We start from the raw sequence: 25753 nt of genomic DNA, 5'->3' as shown, positions 1-25753 counted from the left end.
CGATGTTTTTTTTAAAGTTACCTGAGACAAAGTCTCATGGTGACATATCGCTATCGCCCTTTGTCTCGCGTCGTGTGTCCGTAAACTTGTATGATTTTCGACTACTTCTCAAAAACTCCTGAACAGATTTCACTTAAATTTTGCTGAAACCCCATGGGGTTGCGGGGTGGGGCCAAAAGGGGTCAAATTGAATTATATTTTGAAAATCTTCTTTTCAATACCCAAAAATGGCAGCGGTAAATGCTCTTCTTGGATGGAAGCGTCATAAGGTGCTTTACCAGAACTGCGAATTTCATGGTCCCTGGGTCTCAAATTTCCCTGTGGCGAGAGGGGTAAAGTTTACTATGGTAGATATAAGTAAAGAAGATTTCTGTGCATAATTTGTTTAATTTCAACTGGAAATATTTCAAACTTGAAAAGAAATTTGAGTGAAGGATGATGACTTGATGGTATGCAAATTGATCCTGGCTGATCCACAGCATGTCAGTATTTCCTTGTTTTGTAGATTCTAGAGAATGTAAGGTTGACTGTCTTGTTTAACATGGAAGGATTTCCTCACGGAACAATTGTTTTGAACTCCATCCATGAATTTCCTTTTTAATGGTAAAACTACAAACTGTGTGTGTACTATATGAGAATTATTGCCAAGGAAAGACAGGTTATGTGCGAGATCAATTTAAATCCAGTAGATGTATTACCCAACATCTACCCCCAAGTGACCATCAATCAATATTCTGACCAGGTTTTCCTTCGGCTGATGTTTATAAACAGACAAAACTTAAAACCATATTTGCAGAATATTTCTGTTTTATTTAAATGCATATCAAATAATTAACTTTAAAAATTTACACCTGATAACTAGATGAAAGGTAATGAGATTTAAATATAACATGTGAGAAACAGGTCAGATTTAAATGTAGATACTGACAGATGAAATGTTTACTAATCCCCTTATAACACTTTGTGTCCATGTTTGAGATGCTGAGTTCACACATACTATATAACAGCCAATCAAACAGCTTATCTAACACAAATTTATACAATTATCTCCAAGAATTTCCATGATTGGCTAATTTTACTGAAATCAGGTTGATTTTTGCACATTTTTGCTTGTGGAACTAATATCATTAAAATGAAAAATTTATTTCAACCCAAAGCATAAGAATTTGAAGAATGTAACAAAATAAATTTTAGTTTAAAATCATGAAAACATGAACATCAGTTTGAAAAAAGGTTTCGTCATATGCTACAAGGGAGATAATCATGTTTACTGCTATGTTAGGATTTTGGCAATTCACCCTTCAATCATCATAACTGAGGTGTGATTTAAGATATAATTTTATGTTTTCTTCATATAAATTGATATATGATAGAATATTCTATACAATATACTCTGTTTACTCTGTGTATATAGCAACCATTTGTCAGCAATACTACTCTCCTTGTAAAGCTAGAACACAATAACCCGATAACATAAAGCTCAAATGTAATATTAAATAGATTAACAGATAGAGATAACAGTATTTAGAAACGAATGGAATAAAATTCTGTGCTATATTTTACACAAGCAATATATTTCAAAAGATTTCAAAAGTAACTCATCAATATGTATTGAATAATTAGTGAACTTGATAAAACAGCTTGTTTTCATTAAAAAATATATTAACTTTTATAATATATAGAAGATTGCATTAGTAATCTTGATAATGAATTGGTCACTTGAACCATTCTATAATTAGTCAAGCAGTAAATATGCTACTAAGTATGATTTGGCAGCTTGTGTGTAAACTAGTCATCCTGGTGGCTAGGTACATAGGTAAATACACCTGTTCCAGGTGTCCAGAAAACAAAATTGGTAAAGTTTAAAATGCAAAATTTTAGAAATTCTTTTTCAAACAAAAAACAACAGACCAAAACCCTAGTGTATTCTTTTTTCACAGGTATTGAATGTCATAACATTTTTTTTTCATGCAGAAATTCTAAAATGTTGCCAAACTTTATTTAAGTAGGTCTTGGTCCCTCTGTACCTGTTGGTTTCTATTCAAGTTTAACCATTTCATCCAAGTACATATACTCAACTTCAGTGAACCAAATAAAACCTTTGCATGACAGGGAAATGAGTGTCAAACACTTGAATGACCACAGAATAAATTATGGTAACTAGGCAGAACCCTATCATATTTGTCTGTAATTATTGCAAGAATCAGTAACTTTGTATATATAAACAATTTCACACCTAGGAGTCTACTTCTGGTCTCATATTGAGACTGATATTTTCCACAAACCACAATATACACACACTAAAGTTCATAGATTTCAATATTGATGAGAGTAAGCTCTGTAGACCTACTCTTACCAGTGGTAATTTATAGGTATATCTGGCTAGTGTTGAGCATGGCAGTAAGAGACCAAGTGATACAGCCTAGACAAGCAGTAATACCTTAACAACATGTACATCCAAAAGAGACATGTTCAAATAAATTTCTACATCATTACAAAAATATTTTGGTGACTTTCGACTACATTTGATTTAGTTTTGGATTAATGATCTCAACAAATACATATTTATATGTACATGTACATAATTTCATAAATTAATTTGAACATCTGGTTGAAAGTTAAACACAAACTATCTAACTAAAACATGCATGAGATGAGCAGATAAGGAAACAGATTGGTCCCAACTCATCTACAACCTAAATCTACATAGCACTTCCAGGTTAGTCTAGACATACATGTTACCGTAGTTACGATATACATGTCACCATAGTTATGACATACATGTTACCATAATTACAATATACATGTCACCATAGTTACGACATACATGTTACCATAGTATGATATGCATGTAACCAAAACACATGTACCATAAACTCTTGGAGTCTGGAAATTCAAATTACATGTCCTATTAAATGAGAGATCATCATACCACACAGTATATTTGGTGAAATGAATACAAGATGAAGAAATGAACTGTGTCATCCCCACTACAGAAAGTCAGTACTACCTCACCAATAAAATGCTAGGCTGCTAATCCACGAAATTAGCTTCAGGGGAGCTGGCAAGCGGATAGATGTAAATCTTTTGGTAATTGTAAAACATTAAATGGTTTCTTATTTCAGGCTGGTGGATGGACTAATTGGATGGACAGAGATCGAGGAATTGTCCTGTTGTTTTCGGTGTCCAGATCACATGTTACCCTTTAGCACCCAGAATTAGAAATACCCTGTCATGTATGGCTAGATAGTAGAGATATGTGGATGCCATCTTAACAGGACCACACAAATATTTACCAGTAGATAATTGTTATAAGGACAATCGTCTATATCAATATAAGTAAATATGGTGGTACAACTAAGCACAGGATTTCTCCTGGTCTAGGTTGATAAAGGTAATCCCAATCCAGGTTATTTAATGTCTGGTAGCGGCACAGCACAACTTCAAATTCATCTCAGAAAATGTTTCCTGTCCATGTAGGCAAGCACAGTCCTAGCCAATATCTTATCCAAGAAATCATTTCCTGTCCAAGTAAACAAATGTTGCCTTGGCAGGTGAGCACATTCCAGGAATTTAAACTTCACAATCATTGGTCAAGAAGTTTGAATGAATAAACCAATCATAGAACTCTTTTGTATCACATGATTTTCTGTCAGTTGGTTAGACAGAGCACTTACAGGAATCTTTGTACAGTGGCATTAGGTCACCTGATTCTGTCTGTTACATGATTTCTATATCACAGTTAAGTAGCCATTTTTTCATGTCAAGGTCAGGCAATATATCCACAAGCAGCTGACCTTGAGGAAATTGACCTATGCTGACCTTTGACATCTTCCACTTCACAAGCCGCAGTGAAGCTGGTAGTTGCACATAGCCCTCTCACACCTGTTAGTGTCATGCATGACCTGAAAACACACAAACACACAGCCATTGAATTAAAACAGGGTTCAAAAATAGCGAAGTACCATCTCAATATCCTGGACTTTATCTAGTTAAACTTAAATTCTTAACATTGATCTGAATGTCATTGCTGTTTGAAAAGTTAAACCTCAGTCTGACTTTGCTTAATTCATTACAAGAAGACAAAATTTTAAAAGTCTTTCTTCAAATATAAAGAATATTTGCAATATACCTCAGAAAAAAAGACTAGTTGCCTTCAAGCATTTTAGACATTTTTCAGCAACATTTGACTTGATCTTACTTGATGATTCTGAAACACTAGGCGATCTGGGACTGCCTATACTACTGGCTGCGGAATGAGAACTGGAACGTGGACTGCCGATACCATGGTGTCGTATTAATGAAGGAGGTTTATGATTGGTTAAATACATGGAATCCATATCAGAATCAGCATCAGAATCGTCCCTGTAAACAAAAAGTTTCTTATCAATGTCACAGTGAAAAAGTGTAAAGAAACATAAGAGTGACGGGAAACATTTGCCATTATTCGACTCCTTCCCATTTCACCATTTTGTAAATAGGATAATATCATTTAATCATTCAATACAATTTAGAACTAATTAAAAAAAGGGCATAACTAAATGGTTTTAGGCATGATTGAAAAAAACAACAGGGTGAATATATTGGATAAATGGTAAACCATCAGTTCACCAGCATTTTAATCAAACACCTTAAAACCAGAACAAGATACAGAACTGGTTCAGTAACATGTATCAAACCTCCCTAAGAATAAAGGTGTAATTAGTAGGTGAAATCTACTTATATATGCCTGACTGATTTAACCATCACTGATATATCCTGGACTGATTTAACCATCACTGATATATCCCGGACTGATTTAACCATCACTGACATATCCCTGACTGATTTAACCATCACTGATATATCCTGGACTGATTTAACCATCACTGATATATCCCTGACTGATGTAACCATCCCTGATATATCCTTGACTGATTTAACCACCACTGATATATCCCTGACTGATTTAACCATCACTGATATATCCTTGACTGATTTAACCATCACTGATATATCCCTGACTGATTTAACCATCACTGATATATCCCTGACTGATTTAACCATCACTGATATATCCTTGACTGATTTAACCATCACTGATATATCCCTGAATGATTTAACCATCACTGATATATCCCTGACTGATTTAACCACCACTGATATATCCCTGACTGATTTAACAACCACTGATATATCCCTGACTGATTTAACCACCACTGATATATCCCTGACTGATTTAACCATCACTGATATATCCCTGACTGATTTAACAACCACTGATATATCCTTGACTGATTTAACCATCACTGATATATCCCTGACTGATTTAACCACCACTGATATATCCCTGACTGATTTAACCACCACTGATATATCCCTGACTGATTTAACCATCACTGATATATCCCTGACTGATTTAACCATCACTGATATATCCCTGACTGATTTAACCATCACTGATATATCCCTGACTGATTTAACCACCACTGATATATCCCTGACTGATTTAACCATCACTGATATATCCCTGACTGATGTAACCATCACTGATATATCCCTGACTGATTTAACAACCACTGATATATCCTGGACTGATTTAACCATCACTGATATATCCCTGACTGATTTAACCATCACTGATATATCCCTGACTGATGTAACCATCACTGATATATCCTTGACTGATTTAACCACCACTGACATATCCCTGACTGATTTAACCATCACTGATATATCCCTGACTGATTTAACCATCACTGATATATCCCTGACTGATTTAACCATCACTGATATATCCCTGACTGATTTAACCATCACTGATATATGCCTGACTGATTTAACCACCACTGATATATGCCTGACTTACTCATCGTCTGAACCCAGAAGACTGTCACCACTGTCCAAGTCTTCCTCCAGAGCAGCTTGTAGATCTGATATCCTCTTGAAGGCAAGTTTCAGGTCAGATTGGTTTTGTTCATAATCTGATTCTAACTCCGACACTTTATTTTCTAATTCTTTGCTTTTTTGTGAGCTCTCCAATTCACGTTTCTGTGCATCAGAGAACTCCTCTCTTTGGTCACGAAGTTGGCGCTGTGTCCTCTTCAGATTCTCATCAGTCTGTTGTTTGGATGCTGTTGTAATTCTCTTGTCCTCCGTGGCTTTATCTAGGGACTCTTTGGTACGGTTTAGCTGGACCTGAATGTAAAGGTCATATAATGTACACACAAAATGGAAATTCTATATTTTCAGTACATCTACAAATGTCATATTCACTTCTGATTTTGCTGCTGATGTTGAGGATCAAAAGGAAGAAAAGATCTAAAGTTTATTTTTAATTTTTATACTATGTTTGTAATCTGGCAATGAAATGTTATCAAAATTCCAAAGTATTCTGATCGGGTTTCAATATTTCCTCACTGGTGAAAATTTCTATACAGGTGTTGGTACCAACCTCTACTCTATGTTTGGTAGTCTGCTCAAGGTCAAGTCTGTTTTCAAGGTCACGTATCTTGCTCTCGAGACGTTGTACTGTGTTCTTATCTACGCTGGTCTCTTCCAGTGTCTGAACCTTCATCTGAAGTTCTGACATCTAACAAGTAAACGAGACAACCACGTTATTATGAATATCATGTGACTCAACAGATGTTGTAATAAATTAAACAGGTCATGTGATAATCAAACATGTCATGTGACATAAACAATATATGATTTGTAACAAATACAAAGATAACATAACATGGGTAGGTGTCTAACGGACACATTGAACAAAAAACTGTCTGTAAGAAATCAGTCAACAAAATGAGAGCAGAAATAAATCTGGTTTAATATAGATCACAGTCAGAAAAGGTTTCACAATCAGTAACATAATTCAGGGGGGATAACTGCGAGAAAGTTGAGTGCAAGGAAGTCCTACCTCCTGTCGTAACTTTTCTTTATCTGTTGTCAATTCATCAATCTGCTGGAGTTGGTCAGACAATGTTACCTGGTCCACTGATTGCTGAAATCAAATCAACGAACAAATTTAATTTAAAAACTTTAAAATCCCTTAAATATAACATTCTCTGTGTATGCATGTGAGGTTTGTAAAGACTGAACTGCTACTATCTGTCTTAGGTTTGTTTTGTATCATTTTGGGTAATACCTGTCTTAGGTTTTTGTACCACTATGAACTATGGGTAATATCTGTCTTAGGTTTTTGTACCACTATGAATTATGGGTAATATCTGTCTTAGGTTTTTGTACCACTATGAACTATGGGTAATATCTGTCTTAGGATTTTGTATCACTATGAACTATGGGTAATATCTGTCTTAGGTTTTTGTATCACTATGAACTATGGGTAATATCTATCTTAGGTTTTTATATCACTATGAATTATGGGTAATATCTGTCTTCGGATTTTGTATCACTATAAATTATGGGTAACATCTGTCTTAGGTTTTTATATCACTATGAACTATGGGTAATATCTGTCTTAGGTTTGTTTTGTATCCAATTCACTATGAACTTATTAAATTCTTTGTAATATTATTTTAGGTATCATTCAAGATAACATTCTGATCTATAGAAATCATTCGATGTTACTGTACACCAATAATATACTGACCTCCCTTAAAGATGTATTATATCTGTACCTCCCGTAAAGGTGTATTATATCTGTATCTCCCGTAAAGGTGTATTATATCTGTATCTCCCGTAAAGGTTTATTATATCTGTATCTCCCGTAAAGGTTTATTATATCTGTACCTCCCGTAAAGTTTTTTATATCTGTACCTCCCGTAAAGGTGTATTATATCTGTACCTCCTGTAAAGGTGTATTATATCTGTACCTCCTGTAAAGGTTTATTATATCTGTACCTCCTGTAAAGGTGTATTATATCTGTACCTCCCGTAAAGGTGTATTATATCTGTACCTCCTGTAAAGGTGTATTATATCTGTACCCCCTGTAAAGGTGTATTATATCTGTACCTCCTGTAAAGGTGTATTATATCTGTACCTCCTGTAAAGGTGTATTATATCTGTACCTCCCGTAAAGGTGTATTATATCTGTACCTCCTGTAAAGGTGTATTATATCTGTACCTCCCGTAACATCCGTATCTAACAGACCTACCTGATGTACAACTGTTTTGTATTTTTTCAATATATCATTCATGTCCTCCTCATTCTCTTCTAGTTGGCTCTGTAAGTCTGACTTCTCACGCAATAGTACCATCGCTTTATTGTCTGCCTGTAAAACAACATTGTGTTTGTGAGTTTGAGGAGAAACATCAAAATCTACACTTTACCAACAACTAATTGATTCTTGTGTTAATGACCACTGATTTGATAGAAGTAAGAGGGTGTAAACGGTGGTTTTTACCTCTGTCTTGGCTTTAAACAAATCATCCAGTTGTTGTTGAAGGTCCTGTATCTCCAGTTCCATGGTTTTCTTGGCTTTGACGGCTGTTGCTGCTGTAAACTCTGAATCTTCAAGCTGAATTAAAAAAAAAGTCAATGTCAAATATATATCATATACAGTAATGTTGTTGAAAGTTCCAGATTTGAATTCAATGTCGTAATTGTACAAGAGCTTGACAATATATATACTTAAGAATCTAGAACCACAGAATGATGAAATGAAATCAATATAATTTCTATTAATGATTTTTTTTCACAAAAACCTATTTGATTCAATATGCTGATATACCCAAACTTCCTCTGTTCCTGTGCTTTCCTTGTTATTGTAATTATTCTATTCCAGTGCTTAATCTATCCTTGATATGCCTTATCCTGTTCTTTCTCTATCCTGTCATGATCTTATTTCTGTACCCTGTCTCTTTTCTTGTTTTTACCCTGTCCCTGTACATGTTCTAATCTTGTTTTTACCCTATCCTGTCATGATCTTACTTCTGAACCCTGTCTCTGTTCTTGTATTTACTCTATCCCTGTACATGTTCTAATGCTGTTTTTACCCTATCCTGTATTGATCCTATTCCTGTCATCACCCTGTTCCTGTATTTGCCCTCTTTCTCAAGTTAATCATTTTCCTGCACTTATTCCTACCCTGTACATTATAATCCTGTATTTATACTTTCCTTGAACTTACCCTGTTTCTAAGTTGTTTGATGATTGCTTTTGTTCCCTCAGAGCCTCTCATCTTTTGAAGGACAGTCTCAGCATCTCGGAGTAGGGCCTTGGTCTTCCTTAGTTCAAGTCTCAAACGCTTCTCTCCATCTACAATTGGTAGGAAAAATGTGATTTTAACATTTACTTTGACCTTTACACAGTATTTGAACAATAGCCTGAAAGCTGACCTTTGTGTCTACATGAACTTTGACCTTTTTTATGATCAATTTGTGAACTCTAACCTTTATCACGATGAGACCTGCTGGCGTTAATCTCCTGAAGCTGTCTCTCCACATCCCGTTTTTCAGCTTGTAGTCGTTTCTTATCCTCATATTCCTCCTCCATTTGGTTCTCCATGTGTTTTAACTGTATTACAAGATAAAATACTGTGATAATTCTCCAGAAATAACAAACTTTAATCGTGAAAAGTTTGTTTTTACCAGTCTCAAAATTATAAGGGCATTATTAGGGACCAGGAACTTTTTTTTAATGAAATTTGATAAACATCCATCCAGTACCTCTCAAGAAAGAGTGAAAAGAATTGCTTAAGGTCAGATGACAATACACGAATGCAGGAGAATTTGAACAACACACCATCTGATGATAGGGGGCTATAAACTGACCTTTTTCTGTGTGGCATATCTATTTTCCTGCATTTCTTCTTCCTTTTCCTCCAATTCTTTCATGTGTGTTTGTCGTAATCGCTCAAGGTTCATCTCTAGTCTTGTCTTTGTCTGAAATATAACATCAACAAGGACTCGTTACATATTCTTATGTACATCATAAGGCTATGATGGGAGAAGATTTTCTAAACATTTTCTACAGGACAATTTGTGGTCAGTTTGAAATGCACAAAATTCTGGGTTTAACATAAGTCAGGTGAGAATCAGACTTTGTTATAACTCTGAAGTGTACTGGTCCATTATTAAGGAGAACAGTTGCTATGGTTACCTGTTCGAGTTGCTGTATCTGGCCTGCCTGGTCGTCAAGCTCTTCCTCTTGGTCTTTTACTTTCATCTCTAACTCGTGTTTAGATTTCTTGAGTGACATCACCTTCAATAACAAAACATTTACCATTTAAATGTTACACAGCCTATCAGTTACATATCCAATATCAATATTTGTTTATTCATACTTCAAAATTTCAAAACTTGACCTTTCATATTTCAACATTTAATGTTTCGCTTTTTATAGTCATGTCTCACATCACACTATTTACAGTACTATTTTCACATTTTAACTGTTTGACCTTCAATTTTCAGAATACAAGTTTCACATTCCACATATAACTAACCGCTACAGTACTAACCTCCTTATCAGTTCCCTTGGTACTTGTCAGAGTAATGTCCATCAGCTCACGGTCTAAACGACTTGCCTTTTCTGTTTGTGTTTCCAAATCAAGGCGAAGTCTCTGCAAAGCAAACAATGAAAACATTATATAGTCAAAAAAGTGCATTTTTCTGTTTACTTTGCAGTTGGATACCCTTTAATGTCAGATTGATTCTACTTATCTCCCTTGTTATAGTCAGAATATGAGGCCTCTGGTACATAATGTAGGTTCTTTACCTCTCTAGTGAAAGATCAGAAAAAAATTTAATTTCTATATCAACTAACCACAGTCACTCATACATATCTATAACATAACCATTGACAACAGGATGACCAGTCGGACAGAATTTGACCATTTACTGACCTCTATCTCCTGATCCTTTGTGTACAGCTCAGATGTTAGATGATCCTTTTCGCGCTGTAATTTCTCACGACTAGTTCGCTCATCTTTTCCTTCATCACTTGCCTTGCTTAACTCTGAGTCAAACCTGTCAAATTAGATATGATTAGTAAACAATCGGTCAAATTCTACTTTTCAATCAGTCACAGCTGTAAACTTTCTGTACACATCCAATTGTTTATTTTCAAAATGGACTATTCCACTTGTGGTTTTAGGTCCAACAGCATATGTATGACTATCAACAAAAACAATCTTGACTGACCTTGACCTTACCTAGACAGAACATATGACCCTGACCTTACCTAGACAGAACATCTGACCTTGACCTTACCTAGACAGAACATATGACCCTGACCTTACCTAGAGAGAATATCTAACCTTTTCCATATCAAGACAGAACATCTGACCTTGACCTTACCTAGACAGAACATTGGACCTTGACCTTACCTAGACAGAATATCTAACCTTTTCCTTATTAAGACTGAACCTCTGACCTTGACCTTACCTAGACAAATGACATGGCCTAAGCTTACCTATAAACAACACACATCACCTTACCTGCGTTGTTTACGCTCCAGTTCATTGTTTCGGGTGATCTGTTCCTCTAGATGGAGCTTAATATCCTGCATCTCTGTAGCAAGTCTAGATGACTTTTTCTTCGCTGCAGTGAGCTGCCGTCTCAAATCTTCTCCATCTTCAAGGGCCTCATGAATCTGAAAAAAAAAAGAAATTACATGAGGATTAAGATTATAATTAAAATTTCAAAAGAGAATCTGAACACCTCAGAGTAACTCAGCTATAAAGTGGGTATGTTTTGAAGGATACATAAAAACTCATATAGTACGTAAATGATGACATCAATGTGAAAGTACAATACAGACTTAGTATCATACTAGATACAAGCATCTGTCTAGTCTACTACAAAATCTCAAACAGTTCAGTTCAACCAAGCTTAGATATGGTTTAACCAATGGCAATCAAAGCTAACAGATTAATGTGTACAGAACCTGACTTATAGTTATATTAAAACAAGAACTGATTAAAAACTTCAAAAGAATTAAACATGTTCAAAACAGTTTTAAGATTAAGACATCTCAACGATATTTCAATTTCAATCTAAAAAAAAATTCTTACATTTTTAAAACAATCATGATTTTTGCAAAACAAATACCAGTTATCATTATATCTATTCCAAATCATAGATTTCAACAGAATATATCTGGGTATACACACCTATAACATCTGAATCTCACCCTTACCACACCTCGTTTAGACCCGCCCTTATCGTGTAACAGCATGTAGGGTACTTAGCCCTTACTGGGGATAAAAAGTGACCTCCAACTCTCACAAGGGACAGCCTACCAACAGGTTAGTTTGACAGCCTACCACAGGGTGAATTTGACAGCCTACCACAGGGTGAATTTGACAGTCTCCTACTAGTGTTATTTGACAGCCTACCACAGGGTGAATTTGACAGTCTCCTACTAGTGTTATTTGACAGCCTACCACATGGTGAATTTGACAGTCTCCTACTAGTGTGATTTAACAGCTTATCAGGAAGATAATTTGATAGCCTACCAATAGGGTAATTTGACAGCCTACTACTAGTGTAGTTTGACAGTCTACCAATAGGGTAATTTGAAAGCCTACTACTAGTGTAATTTGACAGCCTACCACTGAGGTAATTAGAGAGCTAACCAATAGTGTTATTTGACAGTCTACCACTAAGTAATTTGATAGCCTACTACTAAGTAATTTGACAGCCTACCACTAAGTAATTCGACAGCCTACCACAGGTGTAATTTGACACTTATCAGTATGGTAATTTGCACTAGTAATTAAAACATATATATTTCTGTCAGACACTCTATATCAATCCTTCTTCTGTTGGATTTAGACATCAAACATTGACTTCATCCAAACTGACAAGTACAACACATGATGGTAAATAAGTATGAGTACTAGTGATCTGATGTAACGACAATGCAACAAAATACATAAACTTCTACAGAAAATACCAATAATTATCTGATCCAGCAGCTTTACTTGATGTCTACCCATAAAAATAATGTCCATTCCAGCCGTAAGGTTACACCATTCTCTCTTGTTCTACAGGAGAATACCATTATACCATTGTTTGAGGCTTTGAGTTTTTCTATAGTCTTGTGATCTGTAATTTGCTCTGTGTATCAAAGTAAGTCAGGGAATCTTTGTTTTATCTGTATGTCCAGTGATGTTAATTTTGACCTGTGTACCATCAGAGATTTTATCCCGAGTTTGGGTTTTGCCAAAGTTCTGGGAATTATTTGTTGCACTAGGATTTTACCTGTGATCTGTACATAATCTAATGAGCCTCCCCTGGCCAAGGCAATGATTGAGCCTTTTTACTTCTACTTTCAATGCTACTGGCTACACATGCTATTTATCAAAGTGTGAGACAACACCACTTAATATTCCCCGTCCATACCACAAGTGAAGCGATTAAATGCAGAAAATCTCACTTGGTTCTCTATCAGAGACTGTTACGAGGTTTTCTCTTTTTTATATACCAATCTTAACTTTCCTGTCTTAATCAAACTTTTGTTACACACAGTCAATTTTAAAATCTTATTATTTTGAAGGCTGATCCTTTTACAAATGAAATTAGCTCATGAGAAGAGATGACATTTTATCACATAGACCATTTTCTTTAAACTACTTGTAAACAAATTATTTTCAATAAATATGTTGATCTTTGTGAAACCTTCTAAGGTTTTAGTCCTAAACCTTACTTTTCTTTTACATTCCAAGTATAGTAATACAAGTGTGGTGCTACAATCCTCAGTGTAATTATCAATAATTAAACTCTACAAGTTGTTAATTCTTTTTATATAAAAATAATCTTGGTCATAACAAACAAAAAAAGAAGGAAAAATAAATGAAGTTTTAATTCAATAAAGTTTTAATACAGTAAGTTTTATCAACCAAATGGTTGTCCACAAGAATATTTTCTGTGTTTTTAACAAAACATGAAGGTCAGTTTAGCAATAAAAGCTGTTACCAGACCAGAGTTATAAAGTATGTATAACAGTCCTTAATTGGCCACTTACACCATTAACAGCAAAATATTCTCACAGAAAAAACCCGCCTGTCCACCTCACTTAGATTTAGTAAACACCAGGAACAGGTTATAGAGAAAGGATTCCGATACAAAGCTGTGGTCAAGGTCAATACCATACACAGCTGACATCTTAAGTCACATGTGACAATACATCTGTTCCTATACTGTAGGAAGCTGGTAGATCCTAGCATTATGTCTAGTGTCTGATGGAGCCCCAAGCCCAGATTATACCATTTAGCATTTGATATACCAAAAATAATTCAATGTTTAAAGTGTATTTTAATAATAACTTAGTTTTTTTTTCACAGAAGCTTTTTACATATAAAAAACTTTTTCTTCCATAGTGAAATCGAGAAAAATGCTATGACATTATTGTAGATGAATTGCTGTTGTGTGACAAAATCTTTGTCTACATTATATATCCTGGTCTATTGTAAACTGTCTGCCGGTTGCCATTTGTATGATAGCATTTCTCCCTCAGTGTTTATAATCAGATGCAGTCTGGTTCTAACTGATGGGAAAGCAGTTGAATAAATCTCAACTGTAGTGTGTACATGCCTGATTAAACCATCATTCTCACATCTGCCTCATGGTGCCTGTTTTGGAAGTTGATGCATCACCATCCCACTTCCTTACACCATGTTACTTTATTAAACTTCCTTACCTAGTTACACTTCCTTACCTAGTTACACTTCCTGAGTTTGTTACACTTCCTGAGTTTATTACACTTCCTGAGTTTATTACACTTCCGGAGTTTATTACACTTCCTGAGTTTATTACACTTCCGGAGTTTGTTACACTTCCTGAGTTTATTACACTTCCTGAGTTTATCACACTTCCGGAGTTTATTACACTTCCTGAGTTTATTACACTTCCGGAGTTTGTTACACTTCCTGAGTTTGTTACACTTCCTGAGTTTATTACACTTCCTGAGTTTGTTACACTTCCTGAGTTTATTACACTTCCTGAGTTTATTACACTTCCTGAGTTTGTTACACTTCCTGAGTTTATTACACTTCCGGAGTTTATTACACTTCCGGAGTTTATTACACTTCCTGAGTTTGTTACACTTCCTGAGTTTATTAAACTTCCTGAGTTTGTTACATTTCATACTTTTTACACTTCCTTACCTTATATACTTCTTAACTTTGTTACACTTCCTTACTTTGTTACACATTGTTACTTTGTTACACTTCCTTACTTTGTTACACCTTGCTACTTTGTTATACTTCCTTACTTTGTTACACCTTGTTACTTTGTTAAACTTCCTTACTTTGTTATACCTTGTTACTTTGTTAAACTTCCTTACTTTGTTACACCTTGTTACTTTGTTACACTTCCTTACTTTGTTACATTTTCTTACTTTGTTACACACTGTTACTTTGTTTCACATTGTTACTTTGTTACATCTTGTTACTTTGTTACACATTGTTACTTTGTTACACCTTGTTACTTTATTACACCTTGTTACTAAGTTACACTTCCTTACTTTGTTACACCTTGTTACTTTGTTTCACATTGTTACTTTGTTACACCTTGTTACTTTATTACACCTTGTTACTAAGTTACACTTCCTTACTTTGTTACACCTTGTTACTTTGTTACACATTGTTACTTTGTTACACCTTGTTACTTTATTACACCTTGTTACTAAGTTACACTTCCTTACTTTGTTACACATTGTTACTTTGTTACATTTTCTAACTTTGTTACACCTTGTTACTTTGTTACACTACCTTACTTAGTTTCACATTGTTACTTTGTTACACTTCCTTACTTTGTTACACCTTGTTACTTTGTTACTTCCTATGAGAACCAACTGCCTCTCTGTTGGCTATATTGTATTTTGTTTTTATTTCTGATTTAATTGGAGAGTTTATCAAAACATTTAATTTTACTTTCAGATATATTGATGACATCTTGTCTTTAAATAACAAGAAATTTATTGACTATACCATCCTATATATCCATCAGAACTGGAAATCAAAGATTCAGCAAACTCACCTACATTAGCTACTTATCTCGATCTATTCCTACAATGAAACCAACATAGACAGCTCTCAATCAAGCTGTATGAGAAACGTGATTTCAATTTCCGTATTGTGAATTTTCCTTTTCTGGATAGCAATATCCCTGCATCTCCAACCTATGGTATTTACATGTCACAATTGATTAGATATTTAAAGGCCTGTTCCCATTATCAGATTTTCCTGCAAGAAGTCATCAACTGTTAAAAAAATGCAGGTTGATGGAAATTATGGGGAAGAAGATTCATGGTTGCCATAGTGATCTCATTGAGAAATATTCTACTTTTTTGTGTGACATAAAGCTGGACATATTTGATGCTCATTGGTTTGCCTGTTAGTTCCGTGGAATACCTTGTCCTCATTTTAGAATGTGACATTTCTTACTTGGATTGACAAAGGTTTACATGCCCTGTATCATCGAGGAAACAGAATATACTTTCTTTTCCAAAACACCTGGTCTAATTCTCCTTGTACTTTTTCAGGAATCTCCTTGTAAATCTTTCTTTTGTTCATATTTTGCCCTAGTTTTTTTTAGTTTGAATTATGATTATGTTGCCATGTTGGTATTTTCTTGATGTTTTTTTGTTGCACTTCCTTACTCTAATACACTTCCTGACTTTTATATACTTCCTGACTTTGCTATATTTCCTTACTTTGTTACACTTTTTTTTTTACTTTTTACACTTTTTTTTGACTTTGTTACACTTTTTTGACTTTGTTTACACTTTTATTTACTTTGTTACACTTTTTTTTTTTTACTTTGTTTACACTTTTTTTTGACTTTGTTACTTTTTTACACTTTGTTACTTTGTTTACACTTTGTTTACACTTTTTTTTACTTTGTTACACTCTGTTACTTTGTTGCTCTTTCCTACTTTTCTTCACTTTTTAGATTGTGTTAAGTTAAGTAAACCAATAGTGCTGTCGCATTAGTTTGGAGATAAAGGACCTTTCCATTACAGATTTAACTATCAGAGTTGGTTTGAGACTTATTTATTTCTCTAGTATAGATTACTGAGCTACTCAATCAGTACTTATATATACAGCCATTTAGATAACACTGTAACAGCTGACAATATAATACTAACACACCAACAATTAATAAATCAGTATATATCCGTATCAAGGTTACCCTTCAAACTTTCCTGATACAAGTACTCAGCTCAGCTGCACAAATTCATCAATGACATTCCTGACTTTACATCAAGGTTATTTTTAAATGTACTTCTTAGTCACATTAATTATAAGATATAACTATATATGTGTATAAATAGGATCCAGTGTAAGTGCTCTAAGTGTGAAAACTTACTGACTAATGTCTGTGCCATTTCATAAGACAATAAAACATGTTTAAATTTATGTGTCTAATAAAGAGACCCAAATGTAAGCATACATTATTAAATATGTAAATCAAAATAGGCAAACTTGAGGCTGTCCATAACCTTTGTTTATTGTAAAATATGTAAAAACCATTATCAAACAACTCATGAAAAGTGTCCCAAGGTATATCTGTAGAGGTATACAGACATATATACCTACTGTATGTTATTTCAGACTTATTTTCCTTCTATATAAGTATACTGAATAAATACATGTATATCAATACAGATGTATGACAGCTCCACACCTTATATCAATAAGTCACCAGTGTTGTATACCCAACCCTCTATATGTACTAAACCCCTACATTTTAACCGTTGAAGATCAAACGTAATATCGCCATTCAAAGATCCAGTTCCTGTATACATTCAGGTCTAACATAGGGAGCATGGACAATCTCTAGTGAAAATAAACAGCAAAGTCAGGTCTTATAGAGAACCTTTGTATATATATATCCCTAATAAAAACAACAACTTTTCAGAAGTCAGCAAGTTTTACGATTCCACCTTAAAAATAATATTTCCTAAACATGATAAAGATGGTTTAACATTAACGATACCTGTTTTTCCATCTTCACTTCGTCCTTCATCTTTGACAGCTAGTATGTCCTTAATGTTTTACTATAGAAGGAGTTCTTTGCTGCTCTCAATAATAACATCCGATCAGGGTTGGTGCTCTACCACTAGTGTTTACAGTGTAAGACCAGGTACGAGGCCCAACCAAGGGGTCTTACGGATCTGTATACATGACGACCTTATACACGTACTGAACATAAACACTTTTAATAACAATTACTTTAAATCAGCTAAAATTAATTATCAATGCATGCCTGGTTTTTTTCCTTACTTGTCTTTTTAGACAGAGTAGGTTTGTCTTAAAATGTTTTCAGTAATTGAATTCCTAGGTAATAAATTTTATTGGACTCCCTATGACTGGCCCCTGTGGGAACTGTCAGTGATGATGTAAGAAAGACAGCCCTAAGGAGACCATGCTTTCTTTGATTATTTAATTCTTCACTCTCTCCTAAGATACTAATCCTTGTATGTGTAACTGTCAGTAAACATCCTTAGGCCTCACCTGTCCACAGCCATCTCGTTAGGTCAGGTACACCTGTACAATTAGTGCACCTGGGGACAGACCGACCCACAAGAATTATCTATGTTCTTGTGTGGATCTTTTATCAACATTAGTGAAAAAAATTTGATGTTTTCCATTTTTTGAAACATGTTTGTTTTTGGTATATCACAATAAGCTTAACAACAAATCTTTTCTCAATCATAAATCTATACTATTTTCTGACATAAATTTACTGCTAACTTCTGACAACAGGTGTGTATAATCATCTGAAGTGACCAAACTCACAGCAGCATTGGATGATAGAGGAGAAAAAGGTGAAGGAGGGATGTTGACTTCCGCCTCATCAGACTTAGTGATTGATTTACAACAGGAAATTATCACCTCTACATCAGATTGATGAGTGATCCAACACATTACTGGATCTACTGGTAGAGGTGTAGTTCAGGTATCATATAAAGGGAAAAGGAGACCTCAGACAGGGACATATGATGGGGGGTGGGGGAGAACAGCAATCTGGAAACGTACTACTGGGTAGGGGAATTGGAGATCTTGGAACATACAAAGGGGAAGGCGGAACAGCACATCAGGACATATATTACTAGAGAGGGAACAGGTAATGTTGTAACATGAGATGGGGAAAAAGGACAGCAGATCTAGAAATATACTATTGGGACGGGAAACAGGAGATCTTGTAACACATGTTGCTGAACAATCCCCTGGGTGAATGGACAGTTCCGTGAACCAACACAACTTAGAAAACCTGACTGGTGTTGACAGCTAGCGATCTAAGAGCCTTTGACATTTAACATTTAAAAAGAAGGTCATGTTTTTGTGGCTATAGAGAGTAACAGGGAGTAACCTATTGTATTGTAACAGTGATGTTCATTATCATAATCAGCATTCATTATCTAATCTGAGAAAGTTCTTAAGGTACAACATCTTGTCTCGGTCAACACATACAGTTATGGCAACACCCACACACTTAAAGGAAACAAAAAATAGACATGAAATCTTTAGAGTTCATTTCAAGTGCTACTGATTAAATTTGAAGGTTGACCAGTACATATCGTTTAACTGAATATATGTTTTAGAGAATTACACCAGTAACTTAGATATCGTAACACTCCAACTTCCTGATAACTCCTATATGTACGTACTTCAAGTATTAGTTAAGTATGAGACCTCAAGTTTAAGTCATTGGTGCAAATTACCAGCATGTTCTCAATCACATCTAAACAGGGTAGATATTTTTCTTTCCTTTTTTGACTTTTCTGATTTTGTCTTTAATTTTCTTTTTCAATCCTTTAATTTTTTTAATAATTTTTTAACAAATCTTTCAATTATTTTCTTCTCTGTTTTTATCTTTCATCTTCATTTTTAATCCCATAATTTTTTTCTCGATATAATTTTTTTAAACATTCTTTCAACATTTTCTTCTCTGTTTCAATCATTTTCCCATAATTTTTTTCTCGATATAATTTTTTTAACATTAACAAATCTTTGTGTTTAAATTGTTTTTAATATAGATTTTTCAAACATTTATACATCTTTCAATTATAAAACATGGAAGGTACCATATTTTGTTATTAACTATAGACCTAAGTCTTTAAACATATGTGGAGGATCTCTCATACTTCCATTGGCTGCTTACATTACTTGAAATTTCAAAGTTTTCTCAAAAATTCAGTTAACAGTGTATTACATGATGACTTCAGGCTAAAACAATAACAGTACAACACAGCATTCATGAGATATAAAAAATGATAGAACAAATGAAAAGAATTCTTCCCTACTACATAACACTGGCAGTTTAAATCAAAGAAGACTTTCATTACACAAACTGCATTTTTATTTCAGTGTGTGGGAAAATTTCTTTCCAGAAAACCTTGTGAATGGTAAACAGCTTGATAGTGTTTAAAATCCTACAGCTATGAAATTCACCACACTGCCGTATCAGACATGTTTATTTCACTCCTATTGATAATTATGTACAAGTAAAAAAAATGCATTAAAAAACAGACGCTGAGCAACATGGAAATGCAAGAGGTCCAATGGGCCTGCTGATCACATCTATATGTCCTTGCAAGTTATTAGTTAGGTCTATACACAGCATGCAGCACACAGCTTGTAAGCATAGAGTTATATAATAAGTGTATATTACTACCAATCTCACACACTTGTAGTAAATAGCAATTTATGATACCAGGACACCCAAAACAAAACATTGGAAATGTCCTTGACTCCAATTTAACATATAGGTGAAGGTCAACCACATTCATAAGCATGTATATTGATTTTTGGGCAATAATAGATTTATTTTCCCAGCTAAACACAGTACCTATGACTGTACAACACAGACTAACATGCAGTGTGGTTGTGCTACCACTAAACCCTATCTGTGACCATGTGATGCTTGTCTTGGCAGTGTCACCTTATAATTGAACCCTGTGTTTTTGCATGATTTTGCAGTAACACCTGGTGACCATGTGGAAATCTACTCTGACCTTTATTAAGACTCACCTGTACTGACTAAAACAAGCATAAAACACAGGTAAAATATTCATGACCTGACAATAATCAACAATGTGGAACTCCTCCATACTCATCGAACTGTCAGAGTAAAACCTCGGATTCTCTACTAAATGTACATCTGTAACAGCTACTGTTAAAGATTAATAACTTAAAGTACAGGACTTTGTTATCTGTTACCGATTATCAGAAAAGTAAGTTTTATTAGAGTAAAGGATACCAGTATATATTATTTTAAACATTTCATCTGTGATTTATTTCAGAGTTAGGGGTATATGGTACACGTTTGTTTGACATAAGGTAGTATGCTACCTTACACATTATACTTTTGATTTCAGTTAGAACTAGGGGTATACACTTCTTTACATATTACATCTACACTTGAGTTAAGTTATTATACATGTGATATTATTTGAGTTAAGGGTATATATTATCTTTACACATTACACCTGTGATTTGTATTCAAGTTAAGGGTGTATGCTACCTTACACATCATACATGCAATATTGAGGAAAGGTACAGCAAAATGAAAGAGCAAGGGAGTAACAGATATAATGACAATCCAGTGTAATTCTACTGAGGTTTTACAAACAATAAATCATCATATTTCATCCTCAGTGATTTTTTTATTCTTTACTCATGATTTTGGCATTATATGCTTTTGATACATAAGTAAGCATGGGTCATTATAATGAGGTGTTAAAATATCTATGGAGTAAGTTTGTCCCTGGTTATATAGCAGTAGCAATTTTTCTAAAAAGATTGATGCTTTTTAGATTTAGGCAAATTCACTGAAAATGATTTGTGCTATTTTTGTGAACTGTGATTCACATTGTCACCAGTACTTGCGTTATCTCTATATTAAAACAACTTACCCTTTTCTCGGCAGCCTTCCTGGCATTGTGTTCCAACTCCATCTCGTCCTCATGCTCCTTTGTCATTCGTTTCTTGGTGAAGTTGAGTTCTCTGACAATCCTCTCGTATCTCTCCTTATAGATGGATCCATCACCTGAACAAATCCATAAATATCATGACTCAACAAATATCACAAACATATGATTTCTGTTTAAAAATCAAACAATTTTCATAAAATAAAATTATTTCAGTTTAAAATCAAATTTATTTGAATTCAGTTGTTTATATAGTAGAACATACTTTTATCTCACTGCCCAGCACAGACGCATTCTATAACTAATTATCCATGTTCTCCCTGTCCCTCTCCTTATTCAGTGACTCCACCTATCCTTGCCCTACCCCACAAACACCCTATAACTCACCATAGGTATCTTCCTTGTCCAGATTCTGTAGCTACATCCCACTCTCAAACAGGCCCCTTTGCTCCACCTCAGACACATCCAACTGCCCTGCCATACTCAAAAACTAAATGACTGGACCAGCCCGCCCAACCCTAGGCACGCACCATTGCTCCACCCCCTCCTTACTCCATTGCTCCACCCCCCTCCCCACTCCACTGCTCCAACCCCTCCCCACTCCATTGCTCCACCCCAGACACATCCAACTGCCCTGCCATACTCAAAAACTAAATGACTGGGCCAGCCTGCCCAACCCTAGGCTCACACCATTGCCCCACCCCTGACACACTCCACTGCTCCATTCAAGACCCCCTCCCCCCAATACACCCACTATCCTGTGCCCCCCTTCAGACTTCCCCAACTGCTCCACCCCAGACACACTCCTCTGCTCCATTCCAGACCCCCCCCCCCTTCCCCCACCTCCCCTCAGTCCCTTCAGACATCCCAACTGCTCCATCCTGACACACCCTGTAACTCACCGTCCATGTCTTCTCCATCTATTTCCCCATCCAATGACTGGGCCTGCCAGAGATGGACCTGAGTGAGCTCCATCTCTATCTTCTCTCCATGCCGCTTCAGCACTGTGTACTTGGACTATAAGAAGAAATACACAGTGACTCACTTGTTTATATCCTAACACAAAATCTTAAGCTATTGTTTATATGTTACTATATCAATGCATGTTTATCACCTGAGTAATACCTTAGAGTTTTGTGTAACTTCCCATTATATGACACAAAGTCTATGTTTCTCCAATATATTTGGAAAAGATTTTGATATATTGGAAGACTTAGAGAGATTATGACACTGGATTCTTGACATACCTGTTTTAAACAATTTCATATCTAACAAATATGTACTCTTTTGACACACCTGGACACACCTGACACCTGTACACCTTTTATAACACCTGTACACTAGTGAACAGACCTAAGAATATTCAGCAGACCAGTAGAAGTGGGACTTACCTGGAGATCTTTTAGGTCTTTTTCCAACCTCATCCTTTCTGACGTCTCTGCCTCCAACATCTCGGAGGACTGTGTGGATGCTGAGTGTTCCTCTGCTAGGTCCGCAGTTGCTTCTGCCAGCTACAGCGAGAAGGACATCATTAGGCCAGGCACACAAAGGGGCTGGGCAGGAAAGGTGGGACAAAGAGTTGGGGAGGAAATGTATAGACACATTGAGGACTGGGGAAAGAAAGGGCAGAGAACATGAAGGGCTCGAAAGGAGAAAGGACAGGGCTCGAAAGGAGAAAGGGCAGGGCACACAGATAATTGGGAAATGAAGAGATGGAGCAAAGCATGCAGAGGAGCTAGGCAGAGACTAAAGGTGATTACAGAGAGCTGGGGCTGAGCATACAGAGGGTATGAAGATGAATATGTGTTAGGGACACAAATAAACATGGAAGGAGAAGGGCAAATAGGCATCTTAAGGTTGAGGGGAGGGGTTGGGAAGTGGCCCAGGCATCTAGAAGGTTGAAAGGAGGGGTTGAAATGTGGAGCACAGTGCGGGTTAAGGGGAATGGAGTGGAAAGAGTAAAAAAAAAAAAAAAAAAAAAGAGGGGGGGGTGGGGGGGAATAAATGGAAAGTAAGAGAAAGGAAAGGGGTAGGGGCCCACATACAGTAGAAGAAAAGTAGGGTATACACACAGGGTTAATGAGGCACATGGAAAGTTTATGAGGGAGTAAGGCACATGAAGGTTACTGAAACCTAGCAGGCCAGGGAAACATGGTCTGGTCAAATGTTGGTTTATAAACAATATCTACACCTGGTTATTTATAAAGGACCAATGTGGACATGGCTATACAGTATATGCACAATTAATGTTTATTGGTGAGAAGTGAAATCTCTACTGTAGATATTGTATATACAGCTGTGTCAGGCCATACTTAATGCTTCTAAAAGACTGCAACATATCAGGAATCCTAGGCAATTAATGCAGGACATAACACACACCACATACAGACTTAAGTGTCGTTCAATGACAGCCGATACTCACCCTATTCTCCAGTTTCTCACTCTGCTGTTTGTATTCATTCCTCTCTCGTTCTATCCTCTCCAGCTTGGTCTTCATCTGGTCTAGTTCATACTGGAAAACACAGTGACATTGACGATCAGGGAACACAAAGATAGCCATAACAGAAACAGTCAGTCTGTCACAAACTTTGTTTTATACAAATTAAATCTTCTCCTGATAAAACTACTCATTATAAAATATAAAAATAACAAACATCCATATCAACTTGTGTACATGATAATTAGTCACTGGAGCAGTGTGACAGAAGGAAGCCATTTCCTACTCGTGTATCTGGTCTCTCACATCATGATATTTCCTGATCTACCTTTCTTCACTCACATTTCTTCACCTACCTGGCTTGTCTTATGTTTCCTTTAAAACTAATCTTTTAACACCCTATTAAGAGTAGAACAAATGTTCCGAACTTAGCAACACCAATTCTACAGCGTCATCTGAACACAAAATATTCCCAATGTTTCTACTACAAAGTTCTTTAAACTTTATCCTTAAAACTGCAGACTTTCACATTTAAAGTAGAAATCCATGAACATTCTAAACTCTGAAAAAAAGAGTTTCATAATATTGCAAAGGATTGGTGTTGAAAGCCTGACTGTCTGTCAGTATTTTCTCTGACACTATCCTGCCTGTATATCTTACCACAAACAGTAACAGCTGTCACTGGCAATTATTCTGTACCATATTCATAAGATCTCTGCCGTTATAAAGAAGTGAAAAGTGAAATAAACAGAAATCTAATCCCCGATAAACATGTCCCCACCGTCACTGTAAACATCAGTCAGTAAGGATGAAAACATTCTAATATATTTTCACAAATAAACAAATTATAAAATCACCACTATGATCAGTGGTAAAGGACTAGACACGACACAGACCATTACAAATACACAGAGACATGCAAATACAATAAATAATATACATTTTCATTTCAGTAATAATTACTAGACACGACACAGACCATTACAAATACACAGAGACATGCAAATACAATAAATTACGTCGGGGGTCAGCGCATGGATGTTCCTATTTCTATAGATAATGGGAACCCCATGATACCTGTCCCATTTGCCGACATTACAGCCAGACCTCACTATGTGAACTTTGTTTGCACATGGAGTCTGCTGCTTAGGCTCCCATGCCTTTCCAGCTAACTTTCCGCCGGAAGAGGGATTCGTCCTCTTCTTCCGGTAAGGGAAGTAAGCTTTTTAAGACCTCCCTCCTGAAGTTCTGAACCAGAGCGTTCCTGCTGGGGGTGCTCTCGTTCCACCGAGCTCCGCCCTTCAGCAGGGGGTGGCTCCCCCTGTCCAGGTGCGTCCTGGAGTAGGGGGGGGGGCAGCCCGACCCTGACTCGGCGCAGTCAAGGGTCGAATTGGCCGGTAGCTCTCGATAGGCGGCGGTGTTACCGTCGGAAAGGGACTTCCGGTCGAGGTCTCTGATTCCTTCAGGGACCTCGGCACGCCAGGTGGCGTCGTTG

General features: G+C 35.9%; 1 protein-coding gene across 1 annotated transcript; it reads right to left on the bottom strand.

The window, feature by feature from the left end:
* Positions 1 to 789: 789 nt before the first annotated feature.
* LOC132555279 (unconventional myosin-XVIIIa-like) lies at positions 790 to 24680 on the bottom strand. The gene is made up of 19 exons (XM_060219634.1): positions 24615 to 24680; positions 24244 to 24333; positions 23213 to 23332; positions 22724 to 22838; positions 21807 to 21940; positions 11377 to 11531; positions 10783 to 10906; positions 10399 to 10500; positions 10041 to 10142; positions 9713 to 9823; positions 9332 to 9455; positions 9070 to 9197; positions 8344 to 8457; positions 8095 to 8211; positions 6896 to 6979; positions 6434 to 6571; positions 5849 to 6177; positions 4202 to 4365; positions 790 to 3905 (listed from the first exon to the last, which is right to left on the bottom strand). Exons 2-19 carry the CDS (start codon positions 24316 to 24318, stop codon positions 3895 to 3897), a joined length of 2247 nt encoding a protein of 748 aa, XP_060075617.1. The 5' UTR covers positions 24319 to 24333; positions 24615 to 24680; the 3' UTR covers positions 790 to 3894.
* Between the last annotated feature and the right edge of the window lie 1073 nt (positions 24681 to 25753).

Source organism: Ylistrum balloti, unplaced genomic scaffold, assembly GCF_031769215.1.
Source record: "Ylistrum balloti isolate Yb309-2 unplaced genomic scaffold, AGI_CSIRO_Ybal_v1 Utg370468, whole genome shotgun sequence".
Classification (NCBI taxonomy): Eukaryota; Metazoa; Mollusca; class Bivalvia; order Pectinida; family Pectinidae; genus Ylistrum; species Ylistrum balloti.
Note: the sequence above shows the minus strand (reverse complement) of the source record. Positions and strands in the feature narration are given on the sequence as shown.

Excerpts from the sequence above, each read along its gene's own strand:
- LOC132555279 (XM_060219634.1), bottom strand. The coding sequence starts at position 24,318 with ATGAAGACCAAGCTGGAGAGGATAGAACGAGAGAGGAATGAATACAAA. Across the intron at positions 9,824-10,040 it reads AGATACAGCAACTCGAACAG|ACAAAGACAAGACTAGAGAT; the intron begins GTAACCATAGCA and ends GTTATATTTCAG. Across the intron at positions 6,572-6,895 it reads AAGAAAAGTTACGACAGGAG|ATGTCAGAACTTCAGATGAA; the intron begins GTAGGACTTCCT and ends TTTACTTGTTAG.